General features: G+C 61.4%; 5 protein-coding genes across 9 annotated transcripts; 3 read left to right on the plus strand and 2 right to left on the minus strand.

Moving 5' to 3' along the window:
* The first annotated feature begins 90 nt into the window (after window positions 1-90).
* On the plus strand, window positions 91-12,332 carry BRPF1 (bromodomain and PHD finger containing 1). 4 transcript variants are annotated; one of them, XM_068201976.1, is made up of 13 exons: window positions 91-1,015; window positions 1,907-2,866; window positions 5,132-5,288; window positions 6,374-6,505; window positions 6,846-6,992; window positions 7,925-8,237; window positions 8,738-9,049; window positions 10,025-10,312; window positions 10,406-10,553; window positions 11,091-11,227; window positions 11,313-11,431; window positions 11,538-11,692; window positions 11,780-12,332. In XM_068201976.1, exons 1-13 carry the CDS (start codon window positions 420-422, stop codon window positions 11,961-11,963), a joined length of 3,648 nt encoding a protein of 1,215 aa, XP_068058077.1. In that variant the 5' UTR covers window positions 91-419; the 3' UTR covers window positions 11,964-12,332. The 4 variants fall into 4 exon arrangements, with proteins under 4 accessions (XP_068058077.1, XP_068058076.1, XP_068058079.1 ...); XM_068201975.1 differs by having other exon boundaries at window positions 92-1,015; window positions 8,735-9,049; XM_068201978.1 differs by having other exon boundaries at window positions 94-1,015; window positions 6,846-6,974.
* A 215-nt stretch (window positions 12,333-12,547) lies between these two features.
* Window positions 12,548-14,379, plus strand: OGG1 (8-oxoguanine DNA glycosylase). Of its 2 annotated transcripts, XM_068202008.1 has the most exons (7): window positions 12,550-12,721; window positions 12,805-13,085; window positions 13,162-13,341; window positions 13,428-13,606; window positions 13,681-13,822; window positions 13,910-13,959; window positions 14,033-14,379. In XM_068202008.1, the coding sequence occupies exons 1-7, from the start codon at window positions 12,612-12,614 to the stop codon at window positions 14,093-14,095; spliced, it is 1,005 nt and encodes a 334-aa protein (XP_068058109.1). In that variant the 5' UTR covers window positions 12,550-12,611; the 3' UTR covers window positions 14,096-14,379. The 2 variants fall into 2 exon arrangements, with proteins under 2 accessions (XP_068058110.1, XP_068058109.1); XM_068202009.1 differs by lacking the exon at window positions 13,162-13,341 and having other exon boundaries at window positions 12,548-12,721.
* Window positions 14,380-14,543: 164 nt separating this feature from the next.
* CAMK1 (calcium/calmodulin dependent protein kinase I) lies at window positions 14,544-17,959 on the minus strand. Its single transcript, XM_068202005.1, has 12 exons — window positions 17,848-17,959; window positions 17,310-17,423; window positions 16,485-16,616; window positions 16,183-16,257; window positions 15,976-16,114; window positions 15,763-15,889; window positions 15,593-15,668; window positions 15,397-15,509; window positions 15,209-15,287; window positions 15,024-15,111; window positions 14,810-14,936; window positions 14,544-14,732 (listed from the first exon to the last, which is right to left on the minus strand). The coding sequence occupies exons 2-12, from the start codon at window positions 17,393-17,395 to the stop codon at window positions 14,677-14,679; spliced, it is 1,098 nt and encodes a 365-aa protein (XP_068058106.1). The 5' UTR covers window positions 17,396-17,423; window positions 17,848-17,959; the 3' UTR covers window positions 14,544-14,676.
* A 297-nt stretch (window positions 17,960-18,256) lies between these two features.
* TADA3 (transcriptional adaptor 3) lies at window positions 18,257-21,078 on the minus strand. Its single transcript, XM_068202001.1, has 8 exons — window positions 20,790-21,078; window positions 20,414-20,664; window positions 20,139-20,244; window positions 19,844-19,985; window positions 19,589-19,692; window positions 19,378-19,487; window positions 19,060-19,245; window positions 18,257-18,983 (listed from the first exon to the last, which is right to left on the minus strand). Exons 1-8 carry the CDS (start codon window positions 20,994-20,996, stop codon window positions 18,791-18,793), a joined length of 1,299 nt encoding a protein of 432 aa, XP_068058102.1. The 5' UTR covers window positions 20,997-21,078; the 3' UTR covers window positions 18,257-18,790.
* A 444-nt stretch (window positions 21,079-21,522) lies between these two features.
* ARPC4 (actin related protein 2/3 complex subunit 4) lies at window positions 21,523-23,519 on the plus strand. Its single transcript, XM_068202011.1, has 6 exons — window positions 21,523-21,679; window positions 21,857-21,975; window positions 22,303-22,414; window positions 22,488-22,583; window positions 22,711-22,881; window positions 23,304-23,519. The coding sequence occupies exons 1-6, from the start codon at window positions 21,677-21,679 to the stop codon at window positions 23,307-23,309; spliced, it is 507 nt and encodes a 168-aa protein (XP_068058112.1). The 5' UTR covers window positions 21,523-21,676; the 3' UTR covers window positions 23,310-23,519.
* Window positions 23,520-23,543: the final 24 nt, after the last annotated feature.

A 23,543-nucleotide genomic window follows, 5' to 3' on the forward strand; every position in this document is an offset into this window, starting at 1 on the left:
CACCGTCATCGCGGCGCGACCCGGCCCGGCCCCGCCGTTCCCACGTGGCCTCCCCGCCCTGTCGCCGCCGCCGCCGCCGCCTTCCCCGTTCCCTCCGTCCTCGCTGCTGCCGGTCCCGCCCGGTGCTGCTGCGCGGCGGTGCCGTGGCGAAAGTGCGGTTGCTAAGGGCGGCGCGGCGCTTTACCCAGCGGCCGCCCCGCGCCAGGCGCCGCCGCAGCTCCATTGTTGGGGCCGGCCCGGGCCCGCCGCCGCCGCCGCCGCCGCCCATGGAGCCGCCCGCCCGCTGAGCGCGGCCCCGCGCCGGGGAGCGCCGCCGCAGGGAAGGAGCGGGCAGCGGGGAGCCAGGGCAGGGCGGCCGGGGCCCGGGGAGGGGGCGGGGGGCCCGGCCCGGCCCGGCCTCGGCCCCCCGCGGCCCCGCCATGGGCGTAGACTTCGACGTGAAGACCTTCTGCCACAACCTGCGGGCCACCAAGCCGCCCTACGAGTGCCCGGTGGGCACCTGCCGCAAGATCTACAAGAGCTACAGCGGGATCGAGTACCACCTGTACCACTATGACCACGACAACCCGCCGCTGCCCCAGCACACCCCCCTGCGCAAGCACAAGAAGAAGGGGCGCCAGGCCCGCGCCGCCAACAAGCAGTCGCCCAGCCCCTCCGAGACCTCCCAGTCGCCCGGCCGAGAGGTGATGACCTACGCCCAGGCCCAGCGCATGGTGGAGGTGGACCTGCATGGCCGCGTCCACCGCATCAGCATCTTCGATAATCTGGACGTGGTGTCCGAGGATGAGGATGTTCCCGAAGAGGTGCCCGAGAATGGGAGCAATAAGGAGAACACGGAGACGCAGAGCGTCCCGCCCAAATCTGGGAAGCACAAGAACAAGGAGAAGCGCAAGGACTCCAACCACCATCACCACAACGCCTCGGCCAGCACTACCCCCAAGCTGCCCGAGGTGGTGTACCGAGAGCTGGAGCAGGACACCCCTGATGCCCCGCCTCGTCCCACTTCGTACTACAGGTATTGTCCGTGGCTGGGTGCAAGGAGGCTCCTAGGCTCATGCCCTGGGTTTGGAGGCGGAATTAGCCCCACTGTCTTCAAGTGGCTTGCCCGTGGCTCCTGGAAATGGCCTCTGTCTGCCTCTCCCAGGTCTCACAGAACTGGCTGTTCCATGGCTTCAGGCTCCTGGGGCTCTGCCTGGTGTCACATCACAGTTCTGAGGGGTCTGTGCCTCTACAGAGCTCTCAGTTGCTGCTTAGGTCATTGCCAGCAGTTTGATTGCTGCACTCTTTCCTTGCTGGAACCGCACCTAAAATCAAAACCAAACCCAAATGTGTCCTTTTACCTCTCATTCTCTCTTTGGAGGTATGCTGAGATATATTCAGAGCCCTTCAGCACCAAGGTGTACCTCTAGGATCTGTCTATTTGTGGGCATACTTCTTAATTGTTTTCTTACAGTACTTTGTGAGCGATTTGGTGGATGCACTGGCCCCAGTTAATTCCTCAGGCAGGAGTTAACTGAGTCCCCTAACCAGAATTAATGAAACATGGTGCCTCCATGCATGGTTATCCTGTCTTGGTTGTGAGTCTGTTGCCTCAAGAGCACTGGCACTTGCTAGGTGGCCCATGCAGGCCCCCTGCTTGCACTGATGAGTCTCCAAGGCCTGACCTTGCTCCTTAGACCAAGTTTTGTTTTGTCTCCAAGCTGCTGTTGTTCCGCTGTGCTAATTAGGGTGCAGCAGCACCTCCCACTTCTGCACATTCCTGCCTCGTCCCTGTTTCTTAATTTTGACATATGGCTCAGCTGGAGCTTTTGAACATTCCCTCAGTCACAGACAAATCCTGGAGTTGGGGCTCAGCAGCTCCAGCTGTGTCAAACATGCCCTTACTTTCCCATGCTGTCCCTTCCAGGTACATTGAGAAGTCGGCAGAGGAGCTGGATGAGGAGGTGGAGTACGACATGGATGAGGAGGATTACATCTGGCTGGACATCATGAACGAGAGGCGGAAGAACGAAGGTGTGAGTCCTATTCCGCAGGAGATCTTTGAGTACCTGATGGACCGGCTAGAGAAGGAGTCCTACTTCGAGAGCCACAACAAGGGGGACCCAAACGCCTTGGTGGATGAGGATGCCGTCTGCTGCATCTGCAATGACGGCGAGTGTCAGAACAGCAACGTCATCCTCTTCTGCGACATGTGCAACCTGGCTGTGCACCAGGAGTGCTATGGGGTGCCCTACATCCCCGAGGGACAGTGGCTCTGCAGACGGTGCCTGCAGTCACCCTCGCGCGCTGTGGACTGCGCCCTCTGCCCAAACAAGGGGGGGGCCTTCAAGCAGACGGACGATGGGCGCTGGGCACATGTGGTCTGTGCCCTGTGGATCCCGGAGGTGTGCTTTGCCAACACCGTCTTCCTGGAGCCCATTGACAGCATCGAGCACATCCCGCCCGCACGCTGGAAGCTGACCTGTTACATTTGCAAGCAGCGTGGCTCTGGGGCTTGCATCCAGTGTCACAAAGCCAATTGCTACACTGCCTTCCATGTCACCTGTGCCCAGCAGGCCGGGCTGTACATGAAGATGGAGCCCGTCAGGGAGACGGGTGCCAATGGTACCTCCTTCAGTGTGCGCAAAACTGCCTACTGCGACATCCACACACCGCCAGGCTCTGTGCGCAGGCTTCCCGCCCTCTCCCACAGTGAGGGGGAAGAGGAGGATGAGGAGGAAGAGGAGGAGGGGAAGGGCTGGAGTTCTGAGAAAGTCAAAAAAGCAAAGGCCAAGTCTAGGATCAAGATGAAGAAAGCGCGGAAGATCTTGGCAGAGAAACGAGCTGCAGCGCCTGTGGTTTCCGTGCCCTGCATCCCACCCCACAGGTACGACCTGCTGCCCTCCCTGGACTGGGGAGAAATTTCTCCTTTCCTCCGTGCTTTGTGTCCTCCTTTCCATGTGGGCGTTATCTTGTTCCCCTCCTTAGCTTTTTGCACAGGTACTTCTCACTTTGTTGCTGCAGAGGGCTGTGGTAGTTTCCTCTGGGAGTCCTGCAGAGAGGCAGGGCCATGCACTGTCCCGCAAAGGTGTCTGGGCCCTTGGCAGGGCAGGAAATAGCTGCTGTTAGTTTAACAGTAGAGAGTGAACTTGGTCGGATGCATCAGGAAGCAGCTGGAGGTTCCCAGCACTCCTTTCCTGTTGTGCTGACCTCAGGCACTGGAGTAAATGAGGCAGGGAGGAGGGAACTGCTCTCCTGTCTGCTGAGGTCTGTTTTCTCCTGAGGCTGTGTCAGGCAAAAGACAGAAGTGTGGGAGTGATTCAGGCCTGGGAAACGGGCTAATCCCGGGGTTATTTTGCCTCTGGAGCAGAGAGGTCTGGGGTCGGGATCCCTGTGCTCTGCTGAGCAGAGCTCATCCATCCCAGCAGCCACGTACTCCTTGCTGGGCTTCCTCAGTGCTCTCTGCCAGGCACAGCAGCAGCTGCTCCTTCTCGGCGCTGCCTGTTGGAGCAGGGCCGGGAAGCCACGGGTGCTGAAAGCTGTCTGTGAGGAGGGGTGGCTGGAGAGCACCAGGACTCCTGCCTGCCAAGGAGCACCGCGGTCCTGAGGCTGACTCCCCAGTATGAGGCCTCGCGAGGGGTTGTGTTTCTGTCACATTGCAAACCTGTGGTTTCATGGGAAGGTGCACTCTGTAGTTAGAGTTGCAACTGCTCTGTGCCTTGCTCTTGTTAGCTTGTTGGGCAGGCGTGCAAATCCCAAAACAAGGGCACCTAAGAGCCTTGCCAGAATTTGTCAGTGTAGTTTATAACTCTGGATGTCCTCAGCAGCATGTAAAAGCACATAAGGGCATCCTAGGATGTTTTTGGATCTCATTGTCACCCTGCAGCAAGCGACACCCAGTTGAGCACAGGTTGGGCAGGGAAGCATTTGCCTTTGTGGTGGTCAGCCACCAGTCCTGAGCTGCTGAGCTCTCCTTCTTCCTGTGGCAGGAGCTGTGCTGGGGCTGTGACCATAGAGCACTATCAAGACCCTCTGACTCTCAAGACTTAGCTCCTGTGCACTTGGATAGGAGCACATGGAAGCCATGGGCTATGCTCTCTGGGCAGCATTCTGGCGACTTGGGGGGAGGCAGGTCTGCCACAAGGCTGCTGGCTTTTTACCGTGGTCTGTTTGTGTCCCAAGCTTATGTTTTAGCTCACTCAGGACTTGCTCCATAGCAAGAGCCTCTTTTCTTACATATGGACATGTTGGCAGGCAGTTTGTAGGGTCTTGCTGCTATTGCATTCACAGCGAAACCTACACTGAGCTAGAAGGTGTTAACCTCTCCCCAAGCCTTCCTGTTGGGATTAATTATTCTTCAGGGGCTGTTGCCAGAATGCCACATGTCTTCCTGTGGGAGCTGTGCTTGGCCAGTGATGGCATATGAGGCTGCTGTCCCCAGTCTCTTCAGCTGAGGCTGATGCAGGTTGGGTCATCCCTTGGGAAAAGCTGTGCCTGGGAGGTGTGGAGATGCTGAGGGTTCATCCCTTTGTCTCTCTACTAGCAGGGCATCTCTGTCCAACTCTGCCGAACGAGGCTGTCCCAGCCCCTCCAGACTATCTGCTGTTGTAGGAAGTAAGCAATCCCTTTTGTGGTGTTCTGGGCCATTCAGGATAGTCTTGGATGGGACATCTGTTGTACTCATGCCTCCTGCTCCCTCCTCATGCTTTACCAGGGTTTGAGTTTCTCTGGTAACATTTGGCCAGACTCCCCCATCACTCCTCCCCCTCAGCCAGGTAAAAAATGGTTTTGGGGTAGTAGCACCATAACACTCCTGGTCTCAGGGACCGTGGGAGCTGTTAAAGGTCCAGCCCCCAGTGTGGCTGTCTTGCACCCCAACTTGCCCCAGGCTTTGCCCAAAAGTTGACAGGAAGTAGAAAGGAAAAGTGTGTTATGGAGAGGCAAGGCTGCACATTTCCTGGCATCCTCTGTTGTGCCTGCACTGTGTGACTTGGTGTTACAGAAAGTCCTGCCATGGAAAAGGATGTTCTCTGCCTGAGGAGCTTCTCAGCTGTGCTTGGATGGCCTTGCTGCTACATGTCCCTAGCCAGGGCTTCTCCTGCAGCAGCCAGGCTTGTCTCGTTGACGGACTCTGTGGTTCTCCTTTCCTCAGGCTCAGTAAGATTACAAACCGTTTAACCATCCAGAGGAAGAGCCAGTTCATGCAGAGGCTGCATAGCTACTGGACTCTGAAGAGACAGTCCCGCAATGGTGTCCCCCTGCTCCGCCGCCTTCAGACACACTTGCAGTCACAGAGAAACTGCGACCAGGTAAGGGCTGCTTGTTGGGGGGCTGCAAGGAACCCTGGCTGTGTGCATGCTTCCTGCGCCTTTGGAGCTGTGGGCTTGGAGCCTTTGCTGCATGCAGTGCCTGCAGGTGCAGAATGGGGGTCAGGGGTAGGAGCTTTCAGATGAGGAAAGGGCAGCCCCAGCTGCTTTTGCTGCTTCACCTTCTCCTCCGCTCTCAGTGTTCAGAGAATTGCCAGGCAGCGACGCCACTGGCAGCCTGCCACAAGAAGGGAATCCTGCCCTCTCAAGCTGCCACGCTGAAGGTATTTCCTTTCTTGTGCCTGCATTTAGCCAGCAGTGATGGCAAACCTGTCAGAAATGGCTCTCTTATGAGGCTGCTGTGCCAGGCAGTGTTGAGAGAGATGGCCAGGGATCTCCAGAAACAGTCTGGACCAAACCGAGGCCTCGCTTCTAGTTTCACATACTGCTCCAGGAGTGCTCCTTCTGGGTGCTGCTTCCAGCCCACAGTCAGCACTTCACACATGTGAAATCTGGTGCCAGAGAGGAAGATTTTTCTTCTGGCTCCCCATCTGAGCTGTAAATCTTTCTTTCTGAGCCCTTTGATGACTGTGACTGAACAGGGGTTTCTCCTACCTTTGTCTGCTCTTATTATTTTTGCTGGAGAAGAGTTGAGGTTGCTTCTGCTCAGTTTTGGCTATGGCAGGATAAAAGCTGTAATTTTTTTGGTGCTTCAGAAATGATAGCAACTAGAGCTGTGTTCCCTTTTTGAGCTGTTGCACTTTGTCAGAGCTGTGAGCAGCAGCACTGACCTCTTGGGCAGCTGCAGGCAGTCAGTCAGTCATGTTAGGAAGAGTATTTCCAGAGGCTCAGGATGTGCACCTCCTGACATCCTAAGGGCTTGATGACCAAGGGACAGGTGTTTAGCTCTTGCCAGAGGTGAGACTGAATCACCTGCCTAGGTTACAAAAAAGGAGCTGTGACCTTTGCTGCACCAGCGGGTCAGGCATGGTGGTTCCCTTTGCCAGGGAAGAGCCCCAGCACACAGTCAGGAAGGTGGAGATGGGAGCACATCTTCTATCAGCTCATGGTCTCTGATGTTCCCACAGAGAGACACTGAGGATAAGAACTGGGCCCTGAAGGAACAGCTGAAGTCATGGCAGCGCCTGCGCCATGACCTTGAGCGTGCGCGCTTGCTGGTGGAGCTGATACGCAAGCGGGAGAAACTCAAGAGAGAGACGGTAACGATTGCCCCTCCTTGGGGAGCTGCTGGGGTGGGAATCAGCAGGGGCTCCTTAGAGTGCTGTAGGTGTGCCGGGGTCCCCTCGGCTGTGCTGCGCTCTGCTCCGATGGCTCCGAGCAAAGGTGGCTGCTCTGCAAGGCACAGGTGGGACGCACAGGTGCTAGAGCCGGTGTTACACCTCTGCTCCCCAGAAACGGGGCTGAGGGGCGGTCCCTACCCCTCAGCAAGGAGAGGAGAGGGGTTGCTGTCCTGCAGGGCTGCACTGCTGCTCCCTGGGGACAGTCCCCACTGCCTGGCTGGGGCCTGGGGCTCAGCCCCGCTCTGTTCCTTTGTTTCAGATCAAAGTGCAGCAGGTGGCACTGGAAATGCAGCTGACCCCCTTCCTCATCCTCCTCCGTAAGACGCTTGAGCAGCTGCAGGAGAAAGACACGGGCAACATCTTCAGTGAGCCGGTCCCTCTGTCTGAGGTAACAGAAATCTACGAAGTAAGAACCCCCTCCCCAGATTTCTACTTCACTCAAACTTGTCCCTTGCTCGTGCCAAGGGCTGCCCAGGGTGTGTTCTGGTCCAGAAGAATCCTGAGCCGCCTGGTGCAGGCTCATGCCAGCACCACTCGCTCACCAGAGGGGGTGTGCAGCAGTGCCCCTCCTGTGTGAGCCAAATGCAGAACAGCTGAGCTGGTGACAGCTGGGGCACAGCACTTGGCTCTTCTTCTGTGTGTGTTACTGGTGACACCCTAGGGTCTGTTGGGGATTCCCACTGAGAAAGACAAAGTGCCAGCCCTTAGCAGTCGGCATGCTCTTACCTGTCCTCTTGTGAAGGCCTCTGCTAGGTGACTGAGCACAGCACGGAGATGGGTTTGACTCTTAGACTGTCACTGCTGCAGGCAGGGGAGGCAATTCCTGAGACTGTCACTGAGTCCCTGCCTGGGAGCATGGCAAAAGTCCACATGGTCTCTGCAAGGTTCTGGCAGCAGGTCAGCATGGAGGCATCTTAGCAGATGGGGAGGAAGGCTGCACCATCTCACCTGCCACCTGGACAGCTCTGTTTTATCTTTCTGCACTCACCTTCACCCCTGGGGCTGCACTTGCAGCTCCCTCTCCAGGGAATAACATGTAGCATACTGGATCCCAGCTGCCTGCAGGCAGGAGTTGAGGACAGGATGCTGGCATGTGTGCTGGAGCTGTAAAAATGCTTCGGAGTGCATATCCGCTCTAACAGGTTGAGCACAGCACATGGGCTTCCTAGTCCGGAGGCGTTGCTGTTCCTCAAGCTGCAAAAGCAGACGGCATTCCCCGATGTGCATTTGGGCAGAGCACAGGGAGTGATACCTGATTCCTCTAACAACTGTTTTCTTGGAGCAGGTACTGCTAACTGTGGCTCCTGGGCTCTTAACTCTGGCTCTTTCCTTATGCAGGTCCCAGACTACCTGGATCACATCAAGAAGCCAATGGATTTTCAGACAATGAAACAAAAGCTAGAAGCCTATCGCTATCTGAATTTTGATGACTTTGAGGAGGATTTCAACCTGATTATTAACAACTGTTTGAAATACAATGCCAAAGACACGATCTTCTACCGGGCAGCCATCCGTCTGCGGGAGCAGGGAGGTGCCGTGCTCCGGCAGGCTCGCCGGCAGGCAGAGAAGATGGGCATTGACTTCGAGACAGGCATGCACTTCCCCCACTGTGTAACAGTAGAAGAGGCTCAGATCCAAGACATTGAGGACGGTGGGTACTCCTTCCCTGTCCTGGGGTACGAGGGCTACTCAGAGGTAAAGCCTGGGCAGAGTCAAGGCACCCAAGAGTCTGAGCTGCCTCCTCTGGGAGGTTAAGTCAAATGCTGGGCTGTGTGTCCCCACTCCCTGGAGACCTGGTGGTTTTGCTAGCCGGGTACTTATCAGCCCCATTAGGTTGGTTCTAGGCAGTGGTTTGTCTTTGTGTCCTTTCTTTCGTGTTGCATCCTTGTTCCAGACAATGGGAACCCCAGTATTCTCCACACTGCTGATCAGCCTGCTTTCCCCAGTAGTCTCAACTGGCTGAGTTCCCACAGGGCTCCTTCTCTTGGTCTTTTAGGATAACTTCCCTAAAGGGTGCACAGGTGTTTGGTGCCATGCCAGCTCCTTCTCCCCTGCAGGGAACCTGGATTGCCTCATGCCCTTTCAGGTAGAGGAGCTCCACTGAGTTCCTGATTTCTTTCATCCATCTGCTCCTCTTTGTTTCCCCAGAAGATGTGCGGCTGCTGCTCTCAGAGAATCAGAAGCACCTGCCGTTGGAGGAGCAGCTAAAGATCCTGCTGGAGCGGCTGGACGAGGTCAACGCTGGCAAGCAGAGCATAGGACGGTCCCGCCGGGCCAAGATGATCAAGAAGGAGATCACAGTCCTACGGCGGAAGCTCGCTCACCCGCGGGACCTGGGCCGGGATGGGCTGGAGCGGCACAGCTCCTCTGCCAGGGGAGTCCTGCAGTCCCACAACCCCTGTGAGAAGGACCTGCAGACAGACAGTGCTGCAGAGGAGAGCAGCAGCCAGGAGACTGGCAAAGGTAATACTGCCAGAGCTGCCAGTCTGAGGAGCCATGGAGAGCTGCCTCTGGACAGGCCTGTCGTGGGAGAGGCTGCCCTGGCAGGTGCCTCCTTAGGCAGGAGGGCTGTGTGGGCAGCTCCCCACACACACCTCGCTCTTCAACTCCTCCATGGGAATGAGGCAGGTGGCCTCTTGTGAGACAGTCCCTTATCCTGCACCCCCCTGTGGGGACTCCTCCTTTCCTGTAGTGCCTCCCGTAGGGGCGGGTGCTGAGTATGATGTCTGTGCCTTCCCAGGCTCCCTCCCAGCAGGCTCACTGGAAAGTTTGTAGTGAGCTGTGCCAGCCAAGCAGGGGGGATTGGATGAAGGAGGCCATGTCCTGTGTCTGGAACAGCCACAGCCTGGTGTGTGTTTGCCCCTGGGGAGGTTGGCAGGTTGCTGGTGTTCACAGCTGCGGTCAGCAGTCACCTGGTGAATTCTCTCTTTGTCAGTTGAGGAACTGGATGCTGTTCCAAGACTGACAGTTCCAGCTGTGTGATGTAGGGCATGAGGTGGATTGTTTCCTTCTGATAGGACCTACCAGCCAGGCCATGTTGCCTGGTTTCTAGGGGCATTATGGAGCAGGCTGCCTTCGGCGTCCCTTCCTGCCAGAGGGCATGGGAGGGAGTTGCAGCAGCAGTGACTGCTGAGCTCCAAGTGCTCTCCCAGGGCTGAGAGTCGAACAGGCCAGCTGCCAGCTCCCTGGATGGAGATGCTGAGCTGGGCTCTGTGGAGAGCACAGCAAAAGATCCAGGCAGAGCTACCATGTGTCACTGAGCATTTGCCACTTCTGCATCCCAGTCCTGTCCCCTAGTCACTGGGAAAGGTAGGTTCTTCCTACAGTGAGGGAGGATCTTCCGAGATAATGTTCCCCAGAAACAAAGCTGTTTCGTGATACCACTGCCATGCAGTCCCTGCCATCAGGGCTGCAGCTGACACATTTTCCCTCTTCCAGGTCTGGGTCCCAATTCTTCTTCTACCCCAGCACATGAAGTTGGCAGGAGGACCTCTGTGCTCTTCTCCAAGAAGAACCCTAAAACTGCAGGCCCTCCAAAACGTCCAGGACGTCCCCCAAAGAATCGAGACAGCCAGATCCCTCCTGGGCATGGGAGCAGCCCCATTGGGCCCCCACAGCTACCAATAATGGGCTCCTCCCAGCGGCAGAGGAAGCGAGGGCGAAGCCCGCGTCCCAGCTCCAGCTCAGACAGTGACAGTGACAAATCCACGGAGGACGCTACCATGGGTGAGTGCAGCTGGGCAGCTGTGGTCCCACGTACTGGCAGCACGTGGCAGGCTCTGGTGCAGTGGTAATGCTCTTTGTTGGGATGTTTTCCAGACCTGCCAGCCAACGGTTTCAGCAGCGGGAACCAGCCCGTGAAGAAGAGCTTCCTGGTGTACCGCAATGACTGCAATCTTCCCCGGAGCAGCTCTGACTCGGAGTCCAGCAGCAGCAGCAGCAGCAGCGCTGCCTCAGACCGCACCAGGTACTGCCCTCTGCTGACAGCAGTGCTGCCCAGGGTGGCAGTGGGCAGCTCTCAGCCTTGAGTTTCTGGACAATTACCCCGTCTGGTGGTCCCCATCTCACTCATCCTGCAGCTCAGCTGCTAATCCCTAGAGGTCTGTGGGGTTTGTGCCTTTTTAAATGTAAAACCTAAAGGCGCGCGTGTGCTGCCAAGGGCTAGTAGGAAGCATGAACTAGGGAATTCCCTATTGGCACAGCGGCTGCTCTGTCATTGGCCCTTCCAGCAGCCAGCACCAGAGCTTTCTGCCTGCACCTCTGATTTGGATGAGGGCACATCTTCTGGTCCTCCCAGGTGGAACTGGTTGAGGGTCTGGCTTGCACCCTGGCAGAAGCACCATCCCACCTTTCTGCCTGGTACCCCTGTGCCAGTTCTTCCCAGTAACAAGGCTGGCAGTTGGAGATCACAAGTCCTGGTGTCCCACCAGCCTGGCCTTCTGGAAGACAGTTTTTGGAAGCTTAACATGACTCCTACTGATAGCTCTGCTCCTTGTCTCCGCAGCACAACACCCTCCAAGCAGGGCAGAGGGAAACCCTCCTTCTCTCGAGTGAACTTCCCAGAGGACAGCAGTGAGGACACATCAGGGACAGAGAACGAGTCCTACTCCGTGGGCACGGGACGAGGTGTGGGGCATGGCAGTAAGTACTGTGGCTGCACAGCTGTGTGCCTGGCTGGCACCATCACCTGGGGGGACACAGCTGACTCCCCTCTCCTCCTGTACAGTGGTGCGTAAGGGCATGGGGCGAGGCGCAGGGTGGCTGTCTGAGGATGAGGATTCTTCCCTGGATGCCCTGGACTTGGTGTGGGCTAAGTGCCGGGGTTACCCCTCCTACCCGGCGTTGGTGAGTACTGCCTGTTACTGGGGCCTCCGAAATCCATGTCCCCTCCCTGCAGACTGGTTCTTGGGGTCCCCGTTCTCCTCTCAGCCCTCCCCTGCTCGTTTTGCAGATCATTGACCCCAAGATGCCGCGGGAAGGCATGTTCCACCATGGGGTCCCCATCCCTGTGCCCCCCTTGGAGGTGCTGAAGCTGGGGGAGCAGATGACTCAGGAAGCACGCGAGCACCTCTACCTTGTTCTCTTCTTCGACAACAAGCGCACTTGGTAAGGCCAGGGCACCGAGGGCTTTGGGAGGGGGGTCTCCAGAGACGATTGTAACCCTCAAACGAGGTGGCCCCCCGTTCTCCACAGGCAGTGGTTGCCCCGGACGAAGCTGGTGCCTCTGGGGGTGAACCAGGACCTGGACAAAGAGAAGATGCTGGAGGGCCGCAAGTCCAACATCCGCAAGTCGGTGCAGATCGCCTACCACCGCGCCATGCAGCACCGCAACAAGGTGCAGGGCGAGCAGAGCAGCGACTCCAGCGAGAGCGACTGAGCCGGTGCCGCCGGCCGCTCCCCTGCCGAATCTCAGGGCAAACGGGGCTCGGTGACCCCCACCCCGTGCAGCTGGCCTGCACCCACGGGGGGCCGGGGGACCGGGAGGGGTGGGGCCGGTCCCCCGTGCCCCCCCCCCCCCCACTCTCCCATTCCCGGTGCCCGCTCCCCCCAGCCCGCCGCTCCCCGGGATGCTGTTCTGGCCGCCGCCGTGCTCCAGGGCGGCCCCCCGCGCCCCGCACTCCCGTGCTGGCCCCCCACCCCCGGGCCCAGCCCCTGGCCGGCCCCGCGCTCGGACGTTGTTTGTATTTATTTTGAAGGAAGAAAAAAAAAATCTATTGATTCTTAGAAAATAAACCTCCACTGCGGAGCCGCGGCAGCTGCGGGCGGGAGCGGGAGCGGGAGCGGGCAGGCGCGGCGGCGCCGGCCCCGCTTCCGCCTGCGAGCGGAAGCTGGGGCGGGGGGCGGCGCGCTCCGCCCGCGCGGGTTGCTCCGTGTGGGGACTGGCGGGGCCGGGGGCACGGGCCGGGGCTGTGGACACGTGTGGGGCCGGGCCGCGGCCGTGGGGCAGCCGGCGGCGGCAGCGCCGGGCCGTGCTTTGATCCCGTCGCCCCCGCGGGCAGCGGCGCGCGGTCGGTCCCCGACCCCCATGAAGCTGCGGGACGCCCCTTCCGCCTGCCCGGCCCTGTGGCGCTGGTTGCCGTGCCCGCCGGCCGAGCTGCGCCTGGACCTGGTGCTGTCCTCGGGACAGAGCTTCCGGTGAGCCAGCCCGGGGGTCTCGGGTGTCCCCCGACCCGGCTCCGCGCGTCCGAGCCGGCCCCGACCCCCCCCGTGTGCGGCAGGTGGTGGGAGAGCAGCCCGGGGGCGTGGACGGGTGTGCTAGGGGGCCGCGTCTGGACGCTGCGGCAGGACGGGGATCGGCTGTGGTACACGGTGTACGGCGAGGAGGATGAGCACGAGGAGGAGCGGGATGAGTGCCCCGCCAAAGCTGCGAAGCTGAACGCCGCAGAGACGGACCGGATCCTGCGCGACTACTTCCAGCTGGACGTGGGGCTGTCGCCCCTGTACCATGCCTGGGGGGCGGCCGACCCTCTGTTCCGCAAGGTGGCCAATGACTTCCCAGGTGAGGCGGCCCCACGGAGCTACAAGGGATGGCCATAACACCTGCTCGGCGTCCCCTCACAGCATCCTGCCTGCAGGGGTGCGGGTGCTGCGGCAGGACCCCGTCGAGTGCCTCTTCTCCTTCATCTGCACCTCCAACAACCACATTTCTCGCATCACTGCCATGATCGAGCGCCTCTGCCAGGCCTTCGGCCGCCGGCTCTGCTGCCTCGATTCCCGGCCCTTCCATGCCTTCCCATCCCTCTCGGCGCTCACAGGTCCACCAGCACCCCGCTGCTACCGCTGTCATATTGCCATGGCCTCACGCGCGCCCACTCATGTCCCTCTGCTGTGCCCCTCCCAGGTGCTGATGCCGAGGCCCGGCTGCGGGCGCTGGGCTTTGGGTACCGGGCCAAGTTTGTCAGTGGGAGTGCACGGGCCATCGCTGAGGGGCTCGGCTCCGAGGGGCTGTGCCAGCTCCGCACTGCGCCCTATGCCGAGGCCAGGAGGGTGCTGTGTGACCTGCCTGGTGTAGGTGCCAAGGTGGGTGCCAGGACGGGAGTGGGACGGGGAGCAGAGACCAGCACTGGGGGCTGACTGGGTGCTGCTGGTGGCAGGTGGCCGACTGCGTCTGCCTGTTGTCCCTGGACAAGGCGGAGGCGGTGCCTGTGGACACCCACGTCTGGCACATCGCACGGCAGCGCTATGGCGTGGCGCTGGGCGGCAAGAGCCTCACCCCTCGGGCCTACCAGGAGATCGGTGAGGGCTGGATCCTGATGTGGGACCCTCAGGGATGGTGGATGGTGCGAGTGTACCCCCACACTGGCGTTCACCCTCTTTCTGCAGGCGACTTCTTCCGGGGGCTGTGGGGCCCTCGTGCTGGCTGGGCACAGGCAGTGAGTACCCCCCTTCCTAGCTCCCTTGCCCCCAACCCCAAGCCATGCCCACCCCACTATCTCCCCACTCCAGGTCCTGTTCTGTGCCGACCTCCGCAAGGGCCAGAAGCCGGCTGGCAGCCAGCATCAGGCCTGAGAGAGCTGAGGCTGGGACAGCTATGGGGTGGGCTCCTCTGGGGACACTCCAGGAGGAACAGAGACTTGAGTGGCACACTGCACCTGCTGCCAGCCTGGGATGGAGGAGTGTGGGGCAGCTACCTGTCACCTGCCCACTGTGTGCGTGGGGGAAGCTGCTGCCCTGGGCAGTGAAGCTTGGGAGGTCAGGGCTGTGTCGAGCTCCCTCAGTGCAGAGCTGAGCCAAGCACCTTTGGCCTCTTGCCTTTATTACAAGCAATAAAATAGAAACATCCATTTGGAAAATTGTCCTTGAACATGCTGGGGTTGGGGGTGTGGGACAGTGCCAGGCCAGGCGTAGAGGGAGGGAAGGGGTGTGGGAAGGGGCTCGGGACAAAGCCCCAAGCTGGGGGGCTCTGTGGTGTGCTCCTGCCCTGATGCAGGATTCTGCTGTGAGGCTGCAGTGGGGGCAGCTCCACATAACAGGACAAGCCAAGCAGGGTGCCCCCACACTATCTCCCCTGCTCCTGCACTGCAGAGCCCCCCCACCCCACACGGCTGGACCCCCCGGGCTCTCTTGGAGGCAGCTATGTGGGGCCGTGCTCAGTCTGGTAGGAGACGCTGAGCTCTGCTTGTGGGTGGGTGCCCACACTCTGACCCTGCAGGGAGGAACAGGGTGAGATCCTGGTGGCAGCCCTGAGGGGTCTGGGATGGAGATAGGGGGTTTGGGGCTCACCATTGCTGGTCCCCCCGACCAACCGTTCGCCGGGGCTCGTGGGAGTTGTCTGCCCAGGGACGTCCTGGCTGGTTCCCAGCTGCAGCTTTCTCATGTGTCTCACCACCGCCGTGGCGTTGAAAGCTTGCTACTGACCCCACAGTGTCCGTCAGCTGGTATGGGGTGCCTGAGGGGCTGCTGCACCCCCTAACACCCACCAGCACCCCACACTCACCTTCCACTTGCTCTTTGCAAAATTCTTCTTGATCTGCTCACTCACTGACTGGTGGATGTTCTTGTCCAGGGCCGTGTCCCCGGCAATCCTGTAGCAAGACAGAAGTCAGCCAGGGCACCCCTATCCCATGGCTGCTGTGGGGTGAGCTGGAGAGGGGGGCAGACAGCAACAGGTCTCCCCATTACCAGGGATGCTGCAGGGCTTGCTCACAGGTGAATCGCTTGCCAGGGTCCTTCTCCATCAGATGCTGGATAAAGTCCTTGGCTGGAACAGAGCATGGAGCAGCTCTGAGTGCCTGTGTCCACCATTCCTCTGGATACTGTGAAGCTGCGCTAGGCTCACAGGCCCCACTGCCCTGGTGGTCCCAGCTCACCTGAGTCTGAGATATCATCCCAGTACGGTGAATCAAACTCATACTCGGCCTGCAGGATCTGCTCGAAGAGCTTGGCATCGTTCTCATCATAGAAAGGAGGGTAACCACAGAGCCTAGCGGGGCAGTGGGGAGGGGGCTGCTAGTCCCAGGCAGCCCCAAGGTGCCAGGCCCCCAGGAGGGGAAGGGGGATACATACAGGATGTAGGCGATGACTCCGATGGACCAGCAATCCACTGCTTTGCTGTAGGGCTTCTGTGCTAGCACCTCAGGGGCTGGGGGGGATGGCAGCGGTGAGGGGGGACCCCAACCTGTGGGGGGATCCCAACCCCACACCTAGGGTGGTGGCAGCCCATGGTAGGCACTCACCCACATAGCCAGGGGTGCCACAGGCTGTGGACATGACACTGCCACAGCCCTCGATCTTTGACAGCCCGAAGTCACTGATCATGATCTTGGAGTCCTCATCCATGCTGTAATAGAGCAGGTTCTCGGGCTGTGAGGAGAGGGAGGGGTGACACTGGGGTCTCCTCCTGCCTGGTGCCATGACAGTGCTGTGTGTGTCCCCACTCAGCTGCTCACCTTCAGGTCACGGTGGACAATACCCATGTCATGCAGGTATTTGACGGCATCGAGGATCTGCCGGATCAGGGCGCTGGCATCCCGCTCAGTGTAGAAGCCCTTCTCCACGATGCGGTCAAAGAGTTCCCCCCCTGAGACCCTGCAGGGACGGTCAGCACCTGTCAGCATGGCCCCCCCGCCCCTCTGGAGCCCCACAACGTCACTCACAGCTGCATGATGAGGTAGAGGTGCGTGCCACTCTCGTAGATGTCGTCCAAGGCCACGATATTGGGGTGCTTGATTCTGCAGGGGGAGGCACAGGGGGATGGTGAGAGGGCACCAGGCTGCCCCCACCCCAGCCCCCAGGGAACGGGGAGCAGCCAGGCTCCGCGCCGCAGGCCATCACGCGCCGCTGGCTATTTTGGGCACTGGCAATAACATGCGGCAATGAGTGCTGGCAGTGGGGGGCTGTGCCGGGTTGGGGGGGGCACAGAGTGAAACCCCCACCCTGTTGCTGGGACGGCCCCTACTTGTGGAGGACGGCAATCTCGTTCTCAATGCTGGTCTCCTTTCCCTCCAGAGCCTTCTTGGCGATGCATTTGATGGCCACGAGCTTCCGCGTCGCCTTCTCCTCCGCCAGGACCACCTCGGAGAAGGCCCCCCTGGGGGGGGGAGGGATGAGCAGGGCACAGGGGCCACCAGCCAGAGCTGCTGATGCCGCCATGCCATGATTGTCATGGTGACAGGCAGAAAGTCCAGCTATTTATAGGAGAAAAGCAAGCAGGAGCGGCTGGCTGGGATGGCCGGACATGGATCCTGGCAGCGACAGGATGCCTGGAACCCTCCGCCCTCCCAGTGTGCCTGCACCATCCCCATATCAGGCAGGGTAAGGCTGTGGTGTTGCCGAGGTCGAGCTGTGCTGGGGCTGAGCTTCCATGTGGGCTGCAGTAGCCCTCCGCTGTGCCATCCTGTAGCACCCAGGAGCCAGCCAGAGCTGTTGGCAGTGCCCAGGTGGGGAAGAGACAGGAGGGACAGGCAGTGTGTTCGCGCTGTGCTGGGCCCTAATCCCTGACATAATTAACCTGCTAATCCAGCCTAAGAGCCTTACCATGCTGTGGGCACTGCCAGGAGCCCCTCTGCCAGCCAGGGGACCACCCTCAGGTACCCTCAGCACAGCCCAGGAACCAGCCAGCGCCAGAGGGAGGTGGCCCCACAGCTTGTCCCCTCATATGCAAGTCCCACCTTGGGCCAGGATTTGAGCTATTTCTACGTGGATGGTTGTGCAAAGCCTGAGGGGCCAGACCCATCCCTACGAGTGGGCTGTCACTCGTGTGTCACCCCAGTCTGCAACTCACGTGCCCAGGACATCTCGGAAATCATAGATCCGCTGAATATCCTTGATCCTCTTCTTCCAGCTGGGCCCATCCTGCCCCAGCGGCATGGTGCCCTGTAGGGCCACCCGCTCCCACCTGTGACACGAGTGGGGACAGGCTGTCAGCGTGCTGGAATGGCATGGGGACACGGGGATGACAGGGTGCTACGGGGAGGTGGTTGTCATCGTGGGGTGATGGGAACAAGCTGTGTCGACGCAGGAGTTTTGGCGTAGATTTCCCCAGTGGGGAAACACGCTGGGACCCTCCCGATGCCCGCCCATGGGGCGGGTGCGGGGCGGGCAGGCAGCAGGAGGGCTCCAGACACGCGCGTAGGTGCACGGGGGGTCCCCACCGCCATTCCCCACGCCCGCCAGCTGGCACAGCGGCGCCGGGCGGGACACGCGTGGGAGCAGAGCTGCGTGGCGCGGATGATGCGCAGCTCCACCGCCGCTACTCAGTGTCACGCGTGGGAACGACCTCCGCGCGTGGGCGCGCCGCCCCCGCCCCGGCCCGCCCTTACCGACGGCCCCGGCCCCGGGCCCCGCGGCGGAGCAGCGGCGACTCCTCCCGGCGCGGCGCCGCCGGACAGCGCTGACGTCACGGTGAGGGGCGGGCAAGCGCGCGGCCGCCGCCAATGGGAGGGGGCGGCTTGGCCGCCGTGGGAAGGAGGGGGGACACGCGTGACGACGGGCGCGCGTGGACACGCGGGAAAAGCGCGGGACGGCGACAAGCGCGGCGCGGCATCACCCGCACACCCCCCCCCCGTGCATCTCTCGTGGGGATGCGAGGGCATTCCTCGGGTAGACACGAGTGGAGTTGCGGGACAGACCCAGCCCCGCCACTCCACGGCCCCCTCCCCAGACCGAGCCCGGCACCAGCAGGACCCACCCCATAGCCGGGCAGGGCTGTCCCCCAGTGTCACCACACCGTTCACCTGCACACGGCTGCCTTTATTGCCGGTGCTCGCGGCAATCGAAACCACCGGTACATGGAGAGCACGGCCACCCACCCACCAGACCCCCCACCCCTCCAGCCGCTTCCCCTCCCCACTCCCCCCAGTCCATCCGTGGGGCTGGGATCTCCCCCTGCCCCGCATCACAGAGAGGGACAGGGGACCGTGGGAATCACACCATCACAGCCACCACATCTGGCCCCTGCAGTGACCTGGCTGATGTCACCCGAGTAACAGGGGAGTGCAGGGGGGACATGAGAGTGGAAGCCACCAGCCGGGGTGGGCGTGTTCAAGGGAGGGACCTCGGCAACTCCACGGGGTACCCAGCTCGGGTCAGTGACAGCCCTGTACAGGGAGGGGGACAGCAGCTGGGCTCCTTCATCCGAGCAGGGAGGCTGACCAGACTCAGGGCACGGAGGCTGCGCCAGTTCCATCCAGTGGTGGCAGGGCTCAGGCAGGGCAGCCCCCTGCGGGTGAGGTCCACACAGAATGGGGGGGTCCTTGGTCCCTGCTACCCATCCAGCAGCTTGAGGATGCTCTCCCGCTCCTTCAGGGTCTTCCAGGCCTGGTCCTTCTCCTTCTTGGTGGGTGTGCGCTTCTTCTGCCGGGCAGCCATGATCTTGCGGAATGCATCCATCACCTCGTTGTCAGCCATGCGGACACGCTGCCGCAGCTCCTGCCGGTGCAGTTCCTCCTTGGCCAGCCTGGGGGGCACAGGGGGGCGTCAGGCCCTGCCAGGCAGCCCCCTGCCTGCACCCGTCCCAGCCCGCTCGCTCTCACCGCAGCAGCTCGTGCTTCTTGGTGCGGTTGTGCGCGCTGAGCGCCTTCAGCTCTGCCTGCCTCTTGCGTAACTCGGCCAGCACCTCGTCCTCCGAGTCCTCAGCCGGACGGTCCTCCGACTCCAGCAGGCCCTGGGCCACCAGCTCCTCCTTGATCCGCCCCTCCAGTGACTTGGTGTGGGGGACACTGCCGGGGTGAGAGTGGCTGCTGCCCACCACACGCCCTTTGCTCCCTGTGACTCACGGTGGCAGGGAGCCAGCAGCGTGCTCGGTGCACCCACGGGCAGCGCTGAGCTCTGGGCCCGCCTCAGCTGCTCACCTGAAGGGCTTGTTCTGGCTGCGGGGAGATGTGCCAGCACCGTCAGCTCCCGAGTCCTTGCCAGTGATCTCAGGGATGGGGGAGTCCTCAACAGGGGAGATGATGTTCTCCTAGCAAAGGGAGCACGAGGGAAGGGTTACAGTGCTGGGTTTTGGCAGCAATGCCCTACAGTGCCAGGCCACCATGGCATAGTGCCATTGGAGCCCCTCACCTCCACAAGGGCCTGCAGGAGACGCTGTGTCAGGGGACCAAAGGGACACCCATCCTCTGGCTGCTCGTGCTGGGCTTCTGACTTCTTCAGGAGGGCATCAACATCTGGGAAGAAGTGGGAGAGGGGAAAAAGCAACCCCAAAGGCACAGACATGAGCAGTGGGGCAGGGCTACCTCAGCCTTTCTTGGGCTTGGCTCCATTGGGCACAAGCCCTCCCAGCCCCTCTGGGCAAAGGCAGGGGTGGGATTGGGGCACCTTTAGTGTCCAGCTCAGTCAGTGGCCCCAGGACACCTTTCTTCTTGTCGGCAGCAGCTGCTGCCCGGGCTCCGTCCTTCTGCTCCTCCAGCAGGTCCTCTTGTGCCCAGCGCTGGGAGTAATGCTTCCCCAGCGGTGGAATCTGCAAGAGCAAGGCTCAGCACAGCTCCTGGAGCCTCTGCCTTGCCTCCCACCTCACCAGTGCCACGGCAGCATCCCAGGCAGGAACAGTCACTGTGAGGTGCCAGAGGGGATGGGGAGAGAGGGCAGAGAAAGGGGCTTAGGAGCTTTTCACCTTGTAATGCTCAGCCTCATCCTCTGGTGGCTTGAGCAGCTCCTCCAGGACTCTGACCTCCTCGTTGGTGAGATCGGCACAGTACGGCTCCACCGATGCCCAGAACCTGCGAGAACGGATGAACTGTGAGAGGGAGCTGCAGGGGGGCACGTGGAAGGTGACACACGTCCCCTTTCCACCTGTGGCTCCTCTTTTCTCGGGCTAGAGGCAGCCCTTGTGCCATGTGCTCCAAGGAAGGAGAAAGATGATCCCAATGCCTCCCAACACCCACACACCTGTTTGGAGCATCATTTTTGGGGATGCGGGGCACATCAATGGGATCATCCTGGAACTCATATTCCTGGATCTTGGGCTGCAGGTTCTTAGACTTGGGCCGGCCGGGCCCAGGCCCAGTCCCATGGCCCCCTTTGCCCTCCAGCTTCTGCTTCTTGGGCTTCCCATGTTTTACAGACGTGCCCACATCGTGGTCCTTGCTCAGCTTCAGGAACCGCCGGTCGCCCTTCTTATCCTGCCAGTCCGTCAGGATCTGGAAGAGAGTGGTGTCCCATAAGAGGCTGTGCCCAGCGCTGGGCAGGGGCAGACCAGAGGCAGCCCCTTGGTGGGAAGGAGCCAGACAGAGAGTCTGTCCCTGACCCAGCGCGGCCCCAGCACCTGTGTCTCAGCCTCCAGGACGCGAAGGCGGCGACTGGCAGAGGATAGCAGCGTCTCCAGCTCCAGCTGCAGTGTGTCCAGCTCCTCGATGCCGATGCCATCGTCCTCCGAGCGGGCCAGCACGGCCGTGTAGCGGGGGCACACTTTCACGTGGTCCACCGACTTGAAGTCGTGGAACTGCAGCGGGCAGTCCTTCAGCTCGCTCATGGCGCTGGGGACCGCGCACCGAGTGGGCTCTGGGGGACCGACGGGAACACGGGGGAGCCGGGGACCGCGGGAGCCGGGAGGGAACGGCGTGGAGCGAGGGGCTACGGAGGGTCGGGGGGCATCGGGGCTCTCAGGAACCCGGGGTAGGGGATCACCGGGGCGCCGAGAGGAACGTGGGGAGAATCACCGGGGCGCTGAGGGAGCAAGGCGGGGGGGGATCACCGAGGCGCCGAGGAACCCGGCGGGGGGATCAGCGAGGGGAACCGGGGGGAGATCGCCGGGGGGCCGCGGGGACGAGGCGGGGGCGGCCCCGGGGCGCAGCGGAGGCCGCGGGGCCGGGCCTGGGCCGGGCGCCCCTTCCGGCCCCGCGGGCGCCCCGCCCCGCGCCGCCCATTGGCCGCGCCGCGCCCGCGCCGCCGCTCATTGGCCCAGCCCGCCCTCCATCTCCCTTCCCTAATATGGAAGCGCTGACAGGCCCGTACCAATCGCGGCGCGGCGCGGGGGGAGCCGCGCGAAGTCTCGCCGCCGCCACCCGGCTCCGTGCCGCGGGGGGGGGCCCGGCCGCAGGGCGGGAGCCTCCCGCCGCCCCCCCTCCCTCCCGCCGCAGTGGGAGGTGCCGCGCATCCCGGAAGAGGTGATCAGCCACTTCCGCCTGGCCGGACCGGAGCTCCGCTGCCACCATGGTAGGGCGGGGGGCGCCCCGTGAGGAGCGGTGGCAGCGGGGAGGCTGGGCAGGGTCGGAACCGGGGCCGGCGGAGTAAGCGGGGCTGCGGGCTGCTGATCGGGGGCTGGGGCAGGGGGCGAGACCCGACCCCCGGGCTCCGGTCGGGGGGTCTGACGCCGCCGCCGTGTCCCCACAGACTGCCACGCTGCGCCCGTACCTGAACGCGGTGCGCGCTACGCTGCAGGCCGCGCTGTGCCTGGAGAACTTCTCCTCGCAGGTGGTGGAGCGGCACAACAAGCCCGAGGTGGAAGTCAGGTACGGGGGCGGGAGGGAACACCAAGAGAGCCCTGCGGAGCCCTGGTTGCCCGCCCTGGGGACCGCTGGCCCGTTGCTGCCGTGCGCTGGCCACCCCCAGCCCTTAGGCACACGGCCGGTGCCGGCAGGGAGCCGGGGGGCTGCGGGGAGGAGGAAGGGGATCTAGCTTGGGACCGAGAGAGCGTCTGCCCTGAGGAGGAACATCTTCGGGACACGGAAGCATCCTGTACGAAAGCGCCCACATCCCCGTGATCCCTGCGGCTCCCCTTCCCTGGTAAATGTTAAATGCTTCCTTCTGAGTCACTCCTGCCCTCCCTCTGTTCTCAGGAGCAGCAAAGAGCTGCTGTTGCAGCCGGTGATCATCAGCAGGAACGAGAAGGAGAAGGTCCTCATCGAGGGCTCCATTAACTCTGTGCGCGTCAGCATCGCCGTGAAGCAGGTGAGGGCGGGTTTGGGCGGGGGGCTGGCACCTCAGCCTGTGGGGAAGCCTCACTTCCCCTTTCTCTCTCCAGGCTGACGAGATCGAGAAGATCTTGTGCCACAAATTCATGCGCTTTATGATGATGAGGGCTGAGAACTTCTTTATTCTGCGCAGGAAGCCCGTGGAGGTGAGGTGACAGGGAGGGGACAAAACAGCTCCTGCCACTGGGAGGGTGCCCAGTGCAGAACTGGGATGTGAGCTTGCATGGCCAGTGGTTTGGGTGCTAAACCCTAGGGTGCTTCTCTCTTGTCCAGGGTTATGATATCAGCTTCTTGATCACAAACTTCCACACGGAGCAGATGTACAAGCACAAGCTGGTGGACTTTGTCATCCACTTCATGGAGGAGATTGACAAGGAAATCAGTGAGATGAAACTCTCTGTCAATGCGAGGGCCCGCATAGTGGCAGAGGAGTTCCTTAAGAATGTGAGACTCTGAAATGGGAGGAGGGGTCTCTGATTTTGGGAGTGGGGGGTGGGGTCAAAGCCAGTGTGTCCCTTGTGCCCAGAGTCCCCCTGTCCCATTAGTGAGGAGGAGTTCCCTGCCTAAGGAACTGCTTGGGGACAGGGAGGAAAGGATGCCGAAGGTGCTTGCATCCCCTTTGCTCGTAAAGTGCCAGATTCGAGACCCCCAGGGCTTTCTCAGAGGCAGCAGCAGCCTTAGGGGATGAGACCCTTTTGGTGGGTGCTGAGATGGATGTGCAGTGCCTGGGGAGGCAGTGGGAGAAGCTGAGCATGGATCCCTGTGAGCAGTGGCCACCCTCAGCCTCCATCCCAGGTGCCAGGAGGGTGGTGAGGGTTCTCGGAGCGCTGCAAGCAGGGACTGACAGCCATGTGTTTTCTCTCCAGTTTTAGGCCGTGGTGCAGGACCCCGTGGCTCCCCTGTGCTTGTGCCCACCGGGCACTGTGCCTGTGCCTGCTCTCGTTTCTCGAGGACCGCTGGGCGGGGCCGGGCCCTGCCCGCCCGTCTCTGGGCTGGGCGGGAGCAGCCCCCGCTTGCGGCAGTGCGGCCCCGGCCGCTGCCCCTTGTCTCGTCTTGTTTTTTAAACGGTCTTGTTTGCTGTATCCGCCGCCTCCGTCTCCTCCCTC

This window comes from Anomalospiza imberbis, chromosome 11 (genome assembly GCF_031753505.1).
Source record: "Anomalospiza imberbis isolate Cuckoo-Finch-1a 21T00152 chromosome 11, ASM3175350v1, whole genome shotgun sequence".
Taxonomy (NCBI): Eukaryota; Metazoa; Chordata; class Aves; order Passeriformes; family Viduidae; genus Anomalospiza; species Anomalospiza imberbis.